The sequence below is a fragment of the Chironomus tepperi genome, unplaced genomic scaffold (genome assembly GCF_022539635.2).
Source record: "Chironomus tepperi strain 1889 unplaced genomic scaffold, CSIRO-AGI_Ctep_v1 contig_19, whole genome shotgun sequence".
Classification (NCBI taxonomy): Eukaryota; Metazoa; Arthropoda; class Insecta; order Diptera; family Chironomidae; genus Chironomus; species Chironomus tepperi.
The window spans coordinates 132,878-148,916 of NW_027226141.1; the positions used below are offsets into that span (position 1 = coordinate 132,878).

Consider the following 16,039-nt stretch of genomic DNA (forward strand, 5'->3'; position numbering starts at 1 on the left):
TTGAGGTTTTACTTACTTAATTCACTAGTAGGTCAGGTCAATTATTGCCGATAGCTTCTCATAGTTGGCGTATTGAACTGGATACATTGCTAGCTCCCGCTTGTTAATGGCAAGACTTTGCGTCACTTAGAGACAATTGTACGTCTATTGAGGGATTGTCAAAAAGGCGATTCCCGATTTTTCAATATTTGAACATCCTCAAACTCATCAAGAGAAGCTGTTGATAGAGATAGTATAGCATTTGGTTTCGCTAATTGACAGACGGAAGCCAGCAATAGAGGCAGCTTAGCTGACCTAGTTCGTCAGCGATTGAGCCAGCTTTAGAAGGCGTCTCACTTATTTCGATGGCCGTACAGATCATCTGTTATCCATGGCATCCCTCTAAAGGACGTCATGGACTACAATTGATCTATCCGACCAATAAAGTAACTATAACTAAGAGCGTCCCATTGATTAATGTCATTTGTTAATGATCCCTTCAAAAATTTCAAACATGCTGTTGATCCAAAAACGATACAGACACATCACATTAATAGCCTCAACCCCCATGAATCCATTATAAACTTTTTCGAAATTAATTTATCTCCAACACATTACAACAAACCACACAATTTCAAGCAATAAACTTCAAGATATTCATTCCATTTAATGCAGCTCGAAAACAGAAATATAGCCACTACTTTAATTAATTACACTATACTGAACTGTCACGATACATAAATAGAAGTGAAATTGACTGCAATAAAGTCAGTTGCCCTTTTTTTTTTGTTGTGTAGTAGACTCTAGACTATTTATTGTGCGCAATGTGTCAGTGGGAAAGCTAATGTCATTTACTGTTGCCCATTTTCATTTATCTGTACATGTCCCGCTGCTTTACTTATAAAACTTTCTATTTAATGTGTCTTTTAGCTTGCTTTTATATGGGATGTTGATTATTGTTGGATGAGTGTCTGGGTGATGGTGTTGGACGGAATGTTTGGTTGGTGTTGGTCAAGAATTTGATGAAAAAGTCTCGGGTGGACAAAATTGTTTTAGGACTAATTGATGACAAGTTTATAATGATGGGCAGGTCATGAGCTGAGACAAGAATGTGGGTGATAAGCGACACAAGCGACACACATCGTATGTCGACACATGTGATAGTCAATACATGTGACAGTCAACACATGTGACAGTCAACACATGTAACAATTGACGCATGTTACAAGCGACACATGTAACAGTCGATACATCTAACAGTCAACACATGTGACAGTCAACACGTGTAACAAGCGACACATGTGACAGTCAATACATGTGACAGTCATCACATATGACAATCAACACATGTGACAATCAACAAATGTGACATTCGACACATTTGATAGTCAACATATGTGACAGTCGACATATGCGACAGTCAATATATGTGATAGGCAACACATGTGACAGTCAACACTTGTAACAAGCGACACACGTGACAGTCAATACATGTGACATTCAACACATATGACATTCAACAAATGTGACGGTCAATACATGTGACAGTCAACACATGTGGCAGTCGACACATGTGACAGTCAACAGGTGTGACAGTCAACACATGTTACAAACGACATATGTGACAGTCGACATATGTTACAGGTTGCATGTGTGATAATGCGCCTCATTCATCCATTTCTAATAACTTCATATCATCCCTTTTTATGCACAGTCTCTGTGTACACTCACTGAACATCATGTCCTGTAATTGAATTTAAAATTTCATCCTTTTACTACAAAAACTCTAAAAACCATAAATGTGTGCTAAATAAATAAATGTGACTGTGCTCAATTTTTAATGATCCAAATCCTTTTCCCGTTCCCTTGTTTTTGTTCTTCCTATTCACGTTCACATTCTTATCTATCTTTTTAAACTGTCCATATATGTACAATAAAATAAAACTTTTTCCTATTCTCGACTATTCTCTATCGTATCTGTCACTGACCATTCACCATTGTCATTCTGCTTTTTTTATCATCATTTCGTTCGATTGTGAATGAATGTTGAACGACGAGTTGTAAAGTTGTGAAGTTTGAAAATGATTCTAATGGAAGTGAACCTTTATTAATTATTAATCGTATTAAGTCAATGGAGAGTTTGTAAAGTTTTGATACTTTTGAGACAAAATCCTCAGATGAGGATGGCTTTGAAGTTTCTTATTGTGTGAGATTATCATGTGGCATTTTTGGATAGACCTGGTTATGGTTGTGACTGGATATTCCTTGATATGCTTTGAAGTGTCAGCGGAGAGTAGATTTTGGCGTTACCATTTATAGACGAAACTGCTAGTGTGAGAATAAGACCTCTATGGCTGCGTGGCTAGCCAACAGATCGATTTACTGTTTAGCTCATTTGTGAGTACGTGGGTTCGATTCCTCCCTGAAACCTATCTCTCAATTAATGTATAGCATGTTCTCAATATAACCACAATTGGCACAATGCTCACATTACATACAAAGTACTTGTTCCTTTTCAGGGATTGAAGATTGGTATAGGTACCCATAGCTGCTTATTTGATGAGTACTAGAATAGTATAAATTTGTTAATTAATCAAAAATACAGCATCTGAACAGAGTAACTCTACCTTTGTGCCATATTCGGTTTGAAACTTGCACCGTATCATGCCAAATTCACACCGGTGAAGTGCTACATTTGACTTAAATGCTGTATCATGTCTGTGTCACAACAGCGCGGTGCCAGATTCATCTTAAATCCAGCATTATGCCAGGTTTATGTCGGTATGGTGCTATATTCAGTTTAAATTTGGTACCATGCCAAAGTAACGACGATGAAGTGCCAGATTAGACTTGATTCCAGCACCATGCCAGAGAAATGTGATGCCAGTTTCAATTTAAATCCAGTACTTTGCGAGAGTCATGCCGGTATAATACAAGATTCAGTTTAAGTCCAGTATCATGCTGGTGTTGTGCCAGATTTGATTTAGAACCAGCACTATGCCAAGGCAGTGCCGGTCTGGTGCCAGATTCTGTTCAAGTTCAGAACCATGTCATAGTAAAGTCGGTCTGGTTTCAGATTTAGTATCGATTATTCCAATAGTGCTATTCGTACTTTGTGTCTACAACTGTCTAAAATATTATGCAATTTACATACATATTAGCTAATAACCTGTCTATCTCATCTCAGAGATTGTGACAATTAAGTTTACATCCAAAAAACCACTCAAAAGCGCATATTTATGCTGTTATGCTAAAAGCAAATATGGGAATCAGTATCCATTAAGAAGCATTTCAAATGTTAAGGATAAATTAAACAAGATTATAATCATAAAGAGATTTCTATTTACCATTTCAAAAAATGGTAAGCATTAAGCTTTAAAATTATGTGCTTCATTAGTGAAGCTTTGCCATTTAATGATCACATTCCCACATTTAGATCTACCCCGAAAAAAAAAATCAATTCTGTCTCTTCCTCATTCAGTGTTTTTTTATTTCCCGCAATGCCTCAATGGTTTTTTTTATTTTTAAATGCTGTGTGCTTTCTCTGTCTCTTATGCTTGTGCTCTATCTCTTCGTATGCAATTAAAAAATATATAATTCCACAGCATTCTTAATTCCATTCTCATTCTCATATAACAATTCTATTTTTGGTTCTTTCTGTCTTTTTTCTCTAAATCGTCCCGGGTTTTTTAATTTGTGCTACAATCACGTCCTATAGCATACAATTTCTGCGTTCCAAATGACAATAATAACCTTAGGTCAACACATGAATGTCATTTTATTGAGTCTAAGAGTCCATCGTTAATGCATTTACATCATAAACAGCAACAACAGCGGAAGCAACATCAACTTCAATTACGTAATCGTATTAAGTCAAGTGATTTTGATGATGCTAATACAATGCACTTTACTGCACCATCAAAGTGCAGCATCAATACAAATTTTACTAATATAAATATAACGAATGATACAAATTGTGAGACGACATTTAGTCGACAGAGCTTAATAGGTGAGTAAAGTGGCTGTGGTTGATAAAAAAAAGGCCAACTTGATGGATATAAAAATGCTTTTGATTTACTTTCCAATGTGCATAATATGTCTTTGATGTTTATCCTCCCTTCTTCCTTTTTTGATAAACTTCACACATGTTGATGACTTTGCGGTTTGTTGTTGTTCTTTTTACCACACTTTTTTATCCGACTTTTTCCTTTAGATTATATCATTTTTATGGTATTCGCAGTGTGAGATACTAATTTAATATGTGCAAAACATGGAGAGTGTATTGACATTTTTCATGGGCACATGCCTTTTTCTGTCAAAGCAGGAAATAAGTTGATGATGTTGTGATCAATATCTGTTGAAGATGAAACGCATTTTTAGGTTTTTATTAACAGAAGCATGAGAGATACATGACTGATACACGACATATACATAACAAATCAGTTCAGACATATACAGAACCATTACAGATACATGACAAATACATCACAGACACATGACAAATACAAGACTGATACATGAAAGATGAAAGACGACAGATACAATACAGATACACGACAGATGCATGACAGATACGTGACAGGTTTACACTACAGATACATGACAGATACACGACAGATAAACGACGGATACACGATGGAAAAATGACGGAAACATAATAGATACATGACAGATAAATGACAGATATACTACAAATACATGACATATACATGACAGATTCATGAGAGGTACACTGCAGATACATGATAGATACACGACAGATACATGAAAAATACTCGACAGATGCACGACAGTGACACCACAGATACACGACAGATACATGACGGATACAAGACAGATATAACACCGAGAATTAATGGATGCATGGCACATGCACAACATACACACAACAGATACATGATATTTACACAACAGACGCAACTCAAATACATGACAAATGCACGACAGACATTGAGAGATGCATGACAGATAGAGACGACAGATACACAACATATAGACAACAGTTAGACGACAAAAAGACAAACTAATAATAATCACATCCAATATCTCCAACCATAAACCCCAAAAAGTATATTTGACATTTGAAATGATTTTATTGCATTTTTTTTCTATCCTAAATCTCCCATCTCAGTTGCGTGTGTCATTTGGATACACACAAATAACAAAAAAATTTCCATCAATTTCCTGTGAACTACTGTTTTATATCATGCTGGCTTGACTGCGCCCCTATGGCTGAAAGAAATAAGATTAAACTTTTTTTTTGTTTACTTTCATTCTTGTTGCTATTATTCCAGTTCCATTTGTGTGTGTTTTCATTCCTGCATATCCATATTCATTCATACATTCAGTTATTTGCTGTTTCCAGTTGAAATTGTAATTGAAAAAAAAATTCTAATGGGAAATTTTTGAAGGTAAAATCGATTGAAATTCATCACATTTTTGATTGAATTAAGCATCAAAATTCCTAAACTCGTTTGCTGAATCAATAAACTGTAGTGGTCAATGAGTGATGTCCTGTTGAATTGTTTGAAGTTATTTAAATGGAACAAATTGTTTTTTTTTGAAGGTTTAAAGGCTTGTTCAGTTTGACTGTTTAAATGGTGTTTAAAGGTGAATATTTTGTGGGTTTTTGGGATTTTTGTCTTCAAAAACCTTAAAAAAATGAAGAATTTTTAACAATTAGGTTGGATGGTTGCTGACCTAGTTTATCCCGTTTTTGAATACCCTCAAAACCACCCTCTGATAACCCCGTTTATTACAAGGAAGCCATGAAATGTCTAAAAGTCATGTGATATACCGAATAGCACAAATCGAATAATTGATCCAAAATCCGGCACCGGGATCGGCGAAACTCTGCATAATGTCACATGGACCAATCAGAGTCATACCGGCACGAGTGCCAGATCTAAATCGAATCCAGTCTGGAGCTAGGTTCAAATCAAATCTGCCACCAAGTCAGAGTCATGTTAACTTGGAACCAGATTTAAAGCCGAATCCGGCCCTAAATCAGAGTCATACTACTCTTGTGTTAGATTTAAATCAAGTTTTACAACAAGCCAACGTCATGCTGGCCTGGCGTCGGATTTAAATCGAATCCGGCATCGAGTCAGAGTCATGACATCTTTTGGCCGGATTTAAATCGAATCTCAGTACTTGATCTCAGAGTAATGGCAGTCTGGGATCAGATTAAAATTGAATCAGGTTCCAAGTCAGAGTCATGCTAAAGTGGAACCAGATTTAAAATCGAATTGGGCACCAAGTTCGAGTCATGTCATCTTGAGGTCAGATTTAAAATTGAATCAAGCACGAATTCAAAGTCATGATTGCTCTTGAATCAAATTTAAATTAATTCCGGATTCTGTCCAGATTCATGGCGGTCGGGGATATGAGTTAGGTCGAATTTAACACCAAATCTGAATCATATCGTCCTTGTGCCGTCCTGTTCCGAATTTTCGATCGATTGTGCTATTCTGGTACATCTAATAGCATACAATTAAATATCAAGTAATTCCAAAAAAAAGCTACCAATTTTAAAAAGTTCAAAATACAGACCAATTAAAAATAATAAAAGTGAACTGCTGAATATTATTTTTATTTTCAGAACTAATTGAAGTCAAAGGCTTGTACAGTCATGATTCTAAGCTACTTATTTTCAGAAACTTATTTAAATTAATTTTGTAAAAATTTAATTGGCTTATGAACTTCCCAATAACAGTCATTTATGGAATTCCATTCCCATAGCAACATGAAAGTTCATAGTGCCTTCAACCTCCTGTCCATGATGTTTATTACCCACAAATTATGCCTTATAACTTTATCTCACCAAAATTTCCTTTTTTTATCCATTTACAGACATTGTTAATTCAAAGATTGGAATGCAAAGACCCCAAATTGGTCAAAGCATTAGTCAGCAAGGATTTTTTTCATCACGTGATAGCTTGTCAGTACCATGCGTATCACATCCATTACATTCCTATTCAGCAACAACGTCTGATATGGATTTATCGCGTAAGAATGAGAGCAAAAGTAGTAGTAAACTAAAAGCAGGTGAACAGCCATTACTTGGCTCATGGAATCCGTCAACAGGACAGCGTGAATCGCTTGCACATCCGACTGCCACATCAGCATCGACCAATCATTTAACTAGCAATAATGGAAATGGTGTCAATAGTAATAATAATGCAGATAGGTGAGTGTAAACTTGATTATTGTCGGACAGCATTTACATCCTACATATTAACTGTGTCTGTATGTGCTGCAGTGCGGTTAAAAAATGTAGCCATTCATGATGATAATCAAATTGAAATGGACAAAAGAAGAAACTTTTTTTTGTAAAAAAAAAAATATAATTGAATTTGCCGATTGGGCTTTCCATTCATTAGCTATTAAGGCATACATACGATGTACAACATGAATGGGTCATTGCTTGTTGAATATCTCGAATACACAACAAAGTTGTAACTTTTCTACAATGGACCAATGGTTAAATGAAAAGGATATGCTTGCGGCTAGTTTGCTGAACAGAACAAAAAAAAAAATGGAAGTAAATAAATATAAAAGCTCATGTTCGTGACATGTTCAATTTGCTACATTGAAGAAATTTTTAAGTAGTCTAATCAAATTTGTTTGGATATAAAAGGGTTTTATTGGTAATATAAATTTGTATTGTCAACAGTCGCTTTGTGATATTTTGGATAGAGCTTGTGTAGGGGTGGTCATTGCTGTTTCGATTGCAACATTGTAGATTCAATTTAATTTAGATTTTTGGGTTATTTTTGAAATGTTCATTTGAGTTGATATTTGCATTAAGTTTAAAATAATTAAAATACAAGAAAAATTCAAATATGTCTTTCAAATATTTTCACCTGAGAACGTTCACCTAACTACTCACACGTACTCTCCTAAAAAGTACGTAATAAATGAGCGGTTTTACTGAAGACCTTGACATTGTACTTCTTGATTCATCAAGTCTAAATAGAATACTAACAATTTTTTCGAAATTTCAGAAATTGTTAATTATTTCAAAATGTGTCCATATTCACATGCTTTTATTCTCATATTAAAAATTTAAAACTCGTAATTTACTAATTACCAATCAGCTTTGCAATTTCGATTGTTAGTCATGTTGATTCGATGAGCCGAACAACAAGACAAACCTTGTTTTGCCATAAAATGGTTCTAAATTAAGATGATCAGAGGATTTACCCAAAATATCGGTGCTCTTTTGCAAAAAATCGGAGCATTCTAAGTTTGAGCTTGAATCTTGACCTTCCAAGGACCTTGCAAGGAAAATGTTCATAATTTATCCAAAAATCAGGACATTTTGAAGTTTTGTCAGGACACAGCAGCAAGGAGAAAATTACAGCCACGTTCCAACAAAAATACTGCAGATCACTGGACAATATCATGTCGTACCTTTAATCCGGCAAAGCATTTTTCGGTATAAAAAAGTGTCAATTCTTAGAAGGGTTTCATATTCGACATGGCTCCAAACTCGAGCCATTTGGCTATCCCTCCGTCACTGAGTAAGCTCATAAAGAAGAAATGACAATTTTGTGTATTTAAAATAATTTTTCAAATTTTTATTAAGCTCATCAAAATCGCTAATCAAAAAGTGGTATGACACTAAGTATAAATTCAGAATTCACAAGGACTGCAACTGACAGAAAAATTTTAATTATTCCAAAACAGATATTGAGCATTCTTATTTGTATACTCACAAAATTAAATATGCTCAAATAAATTGATTGCGTACCCTAACAAACAAAGAGCATACTCACTTTTGCGAGCAAAAAGCCAAAAAAGCTTCTGAAAATGAGCATCTATGTGAGCTTGCTGTTTTTATGTCTGGGATACCCTCATTTAAGTGATGAAACTCACTGTCAGTTATAAATTTGCTTCCACTTAGTTCAAATTATTTCACAAACTGAATCACATACATCAAAAATGAATAAGCAGCTTGCATTACATCAGTAAATAATTCCATATTCACATTCCCGATAATCGGTACGGATATACAATTAGTACATTGACAGACGCAAAGGAACTGCAAAAATATTTTCTTTTGGACACTATCCAACTCAAACCATGGAAATTCTTGAACTGCAGTCAATAGCTTCCCATTTTGAATCAACACTAATGTTCCTTCTACACAATGCATGAACACTTGAAGTGTAAAAACCATTCCAGCTGCAATTCCAAATGATATTGATGAGAACTTGATAATCACCAAAGATAGTCCAATTCCAATGAAATTCAGGTATAAAGTCGTGAATGTAATCAGCTCTCTAAACGACAGCATTTGCGATATGTAGTCATTAAAGCTGCTGTGTTCCTTTATTAAGCTTATAAATTCCCGATTTATATGAATTTTCATGATTTTCAGCTTATTCAAATTGGAACTGATTGTCGACTTTAAAATATTTTGAGCTTCCTGTGGATAAAGCTGGTCAGATTTGGTCTTCATCTTTTTGGACAGTGACATATCATTTTGAATTTCCAGTTCCATTTCCCGAACTTTTATCAAATCTTCTCCAAGGAACTGCAGCTTAAGCATGAATATATCAACCATTGTGATTGTCTGTAGACTAAGATAAAGGTTGAGTGTATCTCCAGCAGCAATAATGAGGAATAATGTTGTTGACACTAGTGCTATAAATGCCTGATAGAATATATAGCCGAATATTGTATTGGAATCGATGTATGGGAATTTAATTGGCACCGGCAATACAAATTCTCCAGTCATTAAAGTCATTAGCCATCCTGATGTGACTGGCAAGTGATAAAATATGTAGCAGGCTATCAAATACGATATGATGACTTTCCTGAAATACCTGACATTCGATACCAAATTTGGACAAAATTTCTCATTTTTTTCATTTTCATTAAAAAATCTGTCAATAATTCCGAACATTTCCTTCAATGCCTTCTCATCATCTCTTGTGAATCTACTTATGCCTCGAATGACTGATTGAGTACTCAATAGATAAATAGCTGTTGATCTACATAATTCAGCTGGATTTGGCCATAAATGAACAAGTCCGTACACTTGACTTACGAGTGCTATAAGTTGAATGATCGTTTCAACTATCTGTGGAACTGACAGAAGAGTTCCATCTGGTGAATATGCACCAATTAGGCGGAGCATTATGACAATTACTCCTTTGAGTGCTGGAATAGAGAAATATTTTTTAAATTTTGGAAAGTTTAAAATTAACGGTCAAATTAAATTCGAATTTCGGAGGTTGAAGTCGATTTGAATTCGTTTCGGCTCGTTAAAAACCAATTGAAATTTGTATGCAATTTTTTTTTCTACTGGCTCTTGTGAAGTATAACATTTCCAGTTAGTCATCCTGCCAGTCAGTCAGCCAGTTGCAATGTCAGTCAGTCAGTCCGCCTCCCCGCCAGTCAGTCAGCCAACCACCCTGCTAGTCAGTCATTCAGTTAACCCTACCAGTTAGTCAGTCAGTCACACTGCAAGTCAGTCAGTCAGTCAGCCATCTACCCTGCCAGTCAGTTAGTCATTCTGCCAGTCAGCCAACAAGTCACACTGCCAGTCAGTCAGCCAGCCACTTTACTAGTCAGCTAACCAGCCAGTCAGTTGCACTCCCAATCTGCCAGACAGCCAGCCACGCTTCCAGTCTGCCAGCAAGTCACCCTGTCAGTTAGTCAGTCAGGCTCCCTTCCGGCTAGCTTCTAGATACTGCTAAAATCGTCCGAAGCTAACAAATCCATGCTATATTCACTCTAGTCCAGCTTCAATTCCAGATTAACTGTTCCTTAAAAATCTAAGAAACACAAAACTTCAACTTACAGTCTTTCTCTATCGATGGCTGCCCCATTTTCAATGTCTTGCTTCCAAAAGACTCAATATTGAACTAATTTGACTAACAATGCCAATTCATTGAATTACTCAATATTACAAAATATGTTTATGTTCACAAGATAATTTACATTGAACAATAATAATACCTCATGGGCATGTAATCATGCATACAGAATAATTAGCAATTTTTGAACAAGATATTATTTTATGTTCTAAATTTTGTGTAACATGATATGTAATTAGTAATCAAATTAAAATGATGTTTTGTGAAATTCCTAGACAGCTCTAATGGGCCAGTGTTGTTGAAGCTTTTTTGTGGAACTGCACATCTTGGGAGTACAGAATGAAAGTTGCCATATAAAGCATAAGGTTCATGTCATTTTGAAAAAATTGCAACGAAAATCTAGTGTACCGTGGCACAAAGATTTGGCAACACTGTATTAGACAAAGAAATTGAGCAGATTCGATATAAGTTCAGCAACATGTCGAGTAATATTCGGCACCAAAACAGAGTGGGAACCACCATCGATTAATCAATCAACTCAGTATGATCCAAGCTGTGTGCCGCGGTACACTAGTGTGTCGTGAACCGCATGTGTGCTGTTTCAATTGTTGCTTACTACCTAGAATGTCGGAACAAAAGATTGGACAACACTGGATTAACTTGGGATTAACAAGTTTGTGCTATTCGGGATCAGTGTATTACAAAGCATATGAATGGTTCCATACAGACATCGAAATATGGAATTATATCGATAAGGGGTCAAAGGTTGTAGGATAAAGGATCCATGACATAGCTGTCTCTAAATTCCCGAGTAGAACTGGCTTCGATTAGTCAACCATGTGTGACACAGGCTGTGTCTACTATAATTCTTGACATAAAATGGCAAGTACCACAAATGAATAGTTCTTAACTAGACTTTATGACTATTAATTGCAGTCTGTTCCATTTGAGCTTGTTTGGACAAACCCCCAAGATTAATTCTTCAACCCAAAAAGCCTTTCAGACAACAGATCTCGAAGACAACTCGGATATTGTATGCAATTGTCGACTCAAGTAAAATCTGAGTCAACTTCGAGCTCTGCCTTTAAAACATCAAACTTTTGATTATCATCGCCGCACACATTTAATTTAATTTCACATATATTTTAATGCATTCCCATTTTTTCCCTACAGACAAATACGTCGCTCAGTATGTGCCACAACAACATCACATCGAAAGTCTTCACCAAAATGGACATTTGTGTTCGATCCCGCGGGACGTCTTTGCTATTACTGGTCAATGGTTGTGTCATTAGCATTTTTATATAATTTTTGGGTCATCATCTTTCGTTTTGCATTTCAAGAGATTAACGGCGAAACGCTACTTATGTGGTTCTGTCTTGACTACTTTTCCGACTTTTTATATTTACTCGATATTCTATTTCACTTTCGTACGGGATATCTTGAGGATGGCGTACTACAAACGGATTCATCGAAAATGCGTCAACATTATATGAATTCGACGACCTTTTATATCGATTGTCTGTGCTTGTTACCATTAGATTTTTTATATTTGAGCATCGGATTCAATTCAATATTAAGGTCATTTCGATTAGTCAAAATTTATCGATTTTGGGCGTTCATGGATCGTACGGAACGTCATACAAATTATCCAAATCTTTTTCGTTCGACATCGCTCATACACTATTTACTGGTGATATTCCATTGGAATGGATGCTTGTATCATATAATTAATAAGAATAATGGATTCGGTTCAAAGAATTGGGTCTTTAGCGATTCAGAATCAGTTGATGTTGTTAAACAATATCTACAAAGTTATTACTGGTGTACGCTTGCTTTAACGACAATTGGTGATTTACCAAGACCCCGATCAAAAGCTGAATATGTTTACGTGATATGTCAATTATTGTTTGGATTGATGCTGTTTGCAACGGTTCTTGGGCATGTTGCTAATATTGTCACGTCGGTTAGTGCTGCTCGGAAGGAGTTTCAGGGTGAGTTGATGGTTTTTGACTTAATTTAAGCTTTTTGAAAATAATTGAGCTTTTTGAAAATAATTAAGCTTTTTGAAAATAATTAAGCTTTTTGAAAAAAATTTAAGCTTTTTCAAAAAAGTCAAGCTTTTTGAAAAAATTCGAGATTTTTGAAGAAAGTTAAGCTTTTGAAGAATGAGAGCTTTTTGACGAATGTTGAGCTTTTTGAAGAAAGTCAAGCTTTTTGAAGAAAATCAAGCTTTTTGAAGAAAGTCAAGCTTTTTGAAGAAAGTCGAGCTTATTGAAGAAAGTCAAGCTTTTTGACGAAAGTTAAGCTTTTTGAAGAAAGTTTAGCTTTTTGACGAAAGTCGAGATTTTTGAAGAAAGTCAAGCTTTTTGAAGAATGTCAAGCTTTTTGACGAAAGCCGAGCTTTTTTAAGAAAGTGAAGATTTTTGAAGAAAGTCGAGCTTTTTGAAGAATTTCAAGCTTTCTGAAGAAAGTTAAACTTTTTGAAGAAAGTCAAACTTTTTGAAGAAAGTCAAGCTTTTTGAAGAATGTCAAGCTTTTTGAAGAAAGTTAAACTTTTTGAAGAAAGACAAGCTTTTTGAAGAAATTTGAACTTTTTGAAGGAAGTTGAACCATTTGAAGAAAGTCGAGCTTTTAGAAGAAACTCAAGCGTTTCGAAGAAATTGAAGCTTTTTGAGAATAGTCAAATTTTTGAAAGAAAGTCAAGCTTTTTGACGAAAGTTAAGCTTTTTGAAGAAAGTTTAGCTTTTTGACGAAAGTCGAGATTTTTGAAGAAAGTCAAGCTTTTTGAAGAAAGTCAAGCTTTTTGAAAAATTTCAAGCTTTCTGAAGAAAGTTGAACTTTTTGAAGAAAGTCAAACTTTTTGAAGGAAGTCAAACTTTTTGAAGAATGTCAAGCTTTTTGACGAAAGCCGAGCTTTTTTAAGAAAGTGAAGATTTTTGAAGAAAGTCGAGCTTTTTGAAGAAAGTTAAGCTTTTTGAAGAAAGTCAAACTTTTTAAGAAGTGAAGCTTTTGAAGAAAGTCAAGCTTTTGAAGAATGTCGAGCTTTTTGAGCAAATTTAAGAATCAAATCTAATTCAAACTTATTTTAATTCCAGCAAAACTCGACGGCGTGAAAACCTACATGCGAATGCGTCGCGTTCCAAATCATTTACAAGTGAAAGTCATCAAGTGGTTTGATTATTTATGGCTCACCCAAAAATGTTCCGATGAAGAGAGAGCAGTCTCTTGTCTTCCTGATAAACTTAAGGTAAAATAACTCTTCTAACCTTAATGCATGACATCAAATGACCCAAAAACCGCAATATGATAATATTTTTAATATATTTTGTTGTTGTTCCTCTCATTACAGGCTGAAATAGCTATAAATGTTCATTTAGATACACTCAAACGAGTGGAAATATTTCAAAATACCGAAGCTGGTTTCTTGTGTGAACTTGTGCTGAGGTTACGACCGGTGCTCTTTTCACCCGGTGACTATATATGTCGGAAGGGTAATAAATAATCACATACATTGAGTTATAAGCTCCTCATTTTTGCCATCTCATGATTTCTCAATTTTCCTCCTTTTTTATACTTGATGCTGATTATGACATTTTTTTTCTGTGCCTTTTTTTTTACATTCTCGTTCCTATATACTCGGCAATATGTCAACTCATACAGGTGAAGTGGGTAAGGAGATGTACATAGTAAATCGAGGACGTTTACAAGTGGTTGGTGATAATGGTAAAACAGTCATGGCATCACTTAAAGCTGGCTCGTATTTTGGCGAAATTAGTATACTGAATATGGGAACAGCAGGTAAAGCTCTTGGTAAATATCGCGGCCAAGCAAACATTAATGATATTAATCAGCATATTCTTTTTTTTATTCTATATATTTTATGTATAAAATCATGAAAAAAAAAAAAAAAAATCCATAAAATTCACATATTGCATCATCAATTGTATATACAACATATATATTTTGATTCAAATGTATGCAAGACTGCGCATATTGATTGACAGTAACATATATGATCAATCAGAATCTCTCTTTCTGTGTTTGTATTGCTGACAAAATGTGTAAAATCACCAAAAACAACTTGCAATAAAAATTGTGACTGACATGAGAGCACAGATATGAAAAAATAAGGCAGTTCAAGATAAACTACAAATAAATTTTGAAATTGAACTTTCTATGTTATTAGATGTACTTTTTTGGTTATTGATTAATTTTTTTGAAGATTTTAACTTTTTTAAAGCTTTTTTAATTTTTTTTTATTTGTTTGCTGGGGTTCTGGTGATTAGTAAACTCAAAAACGAAGCTAGAAAAGTGGCTTTTCTGAAGAAAAGCTAACAAATACCCAACCCAAGCTTGTGTCAGACTTTATTGTAAAGATCGTAGAATTCGTGACTTACGAAAGTATCAAACCCTAGTTGCCAATCGCTTTTTATGGTCATGATATACTTTGACTCAAGGATGTCTTTGTATGGAATGGAAAATTTAGGGGAATTTAAGATAATTGTAACGAAAAACCCAAAAAAATTGAAGAATTTTGTCCAAAAACGGGCGTTTTCGGTCCCTAAAACAAACCTCCAATTTCTCCTCACCCCTCCTGGAGTAAAGTCTGCTCACGTCACTAATAGAATTTCAACTTGACTTTGAGCTCTTGATTTTAATTTTGTAAGAGTAGATGTGTCAAGTTCGGAATACACCTTTTTGACTTTTCAAGGTCGGAGTCCCCAAAGTCCTGCCAACTCCGATTTTGGATACCTAATTGAGTTTATTAATCTAAATATTTTTGATTTGTAATGTGAAAACTTGATAATTTTTATGATTTTTAAGTATTTAACCATGGCATACAAGAGCCTTTCCTTTAATAAGCTATGGCAAACATATTGCACACGAAATGCTCAAAACACCTCTAGTTACGCCCTTGGATAAATTAGAAGAAATAGTATAAATTCCGTAATTTTACAGTCCTTAACGTCCCTTTTTAAAACTTAATATGCTTGTTTAAAGAGTTGGCATGTCGGTCCTGTTGGGCGATGCTTTTCGTGGAAAATAGTCGCTGTTAGGTATCGGTGACAGAAAGTGGCAAAGGACAGTTGTTTTTTTAACTCTGCTCTCTTGCTTGTAAAGTCAATGAATAATCACCGATCTCATTAAAAAGTAAATAATTAATGCAACAAATTATCAGAACCTCAGAATCAAACATTTCCCTAACAGGCAAAGGACATGCTTTCATG

At 35.0% G+C, this 16,039-nt stretch overlaps 1 protein-coding gene across 1 annotated transcript in view; it reads left to right on the top strand.

Moving 5' to 3' along the window:
- Positions 1-16,039, top strand: part of LOC139093497 (cyclic nucleotide-gated channel alpha-3-like) — a 93,360-nt gene that overhangs the window by 63,835 nt on the left and 13,486 nt on the right. Inside the window, exons 2-6 of the mRNA XM_070644235.1 lie at positions 6,832-7,168; positions 11,982-12,802; positions 13,907-14,058; positions 14,161-14,302; positions 14,472-14,609. Coding sequence (XP_070500336.1) covers positions 6,832-7,168; positions 11,982-12,802; positions 13,907-14,058; positions 14,161-14,302; positions 14,472-14,609 — 1,590 coding nt within the window. The remainder of the gene's footprint in view (positions 1-6,831; positions 7,169-11,981; positions 12,803-13,906; positions 14,059-14,160; positions 14,303-14,471; positions 14,610-16,039) is intronic.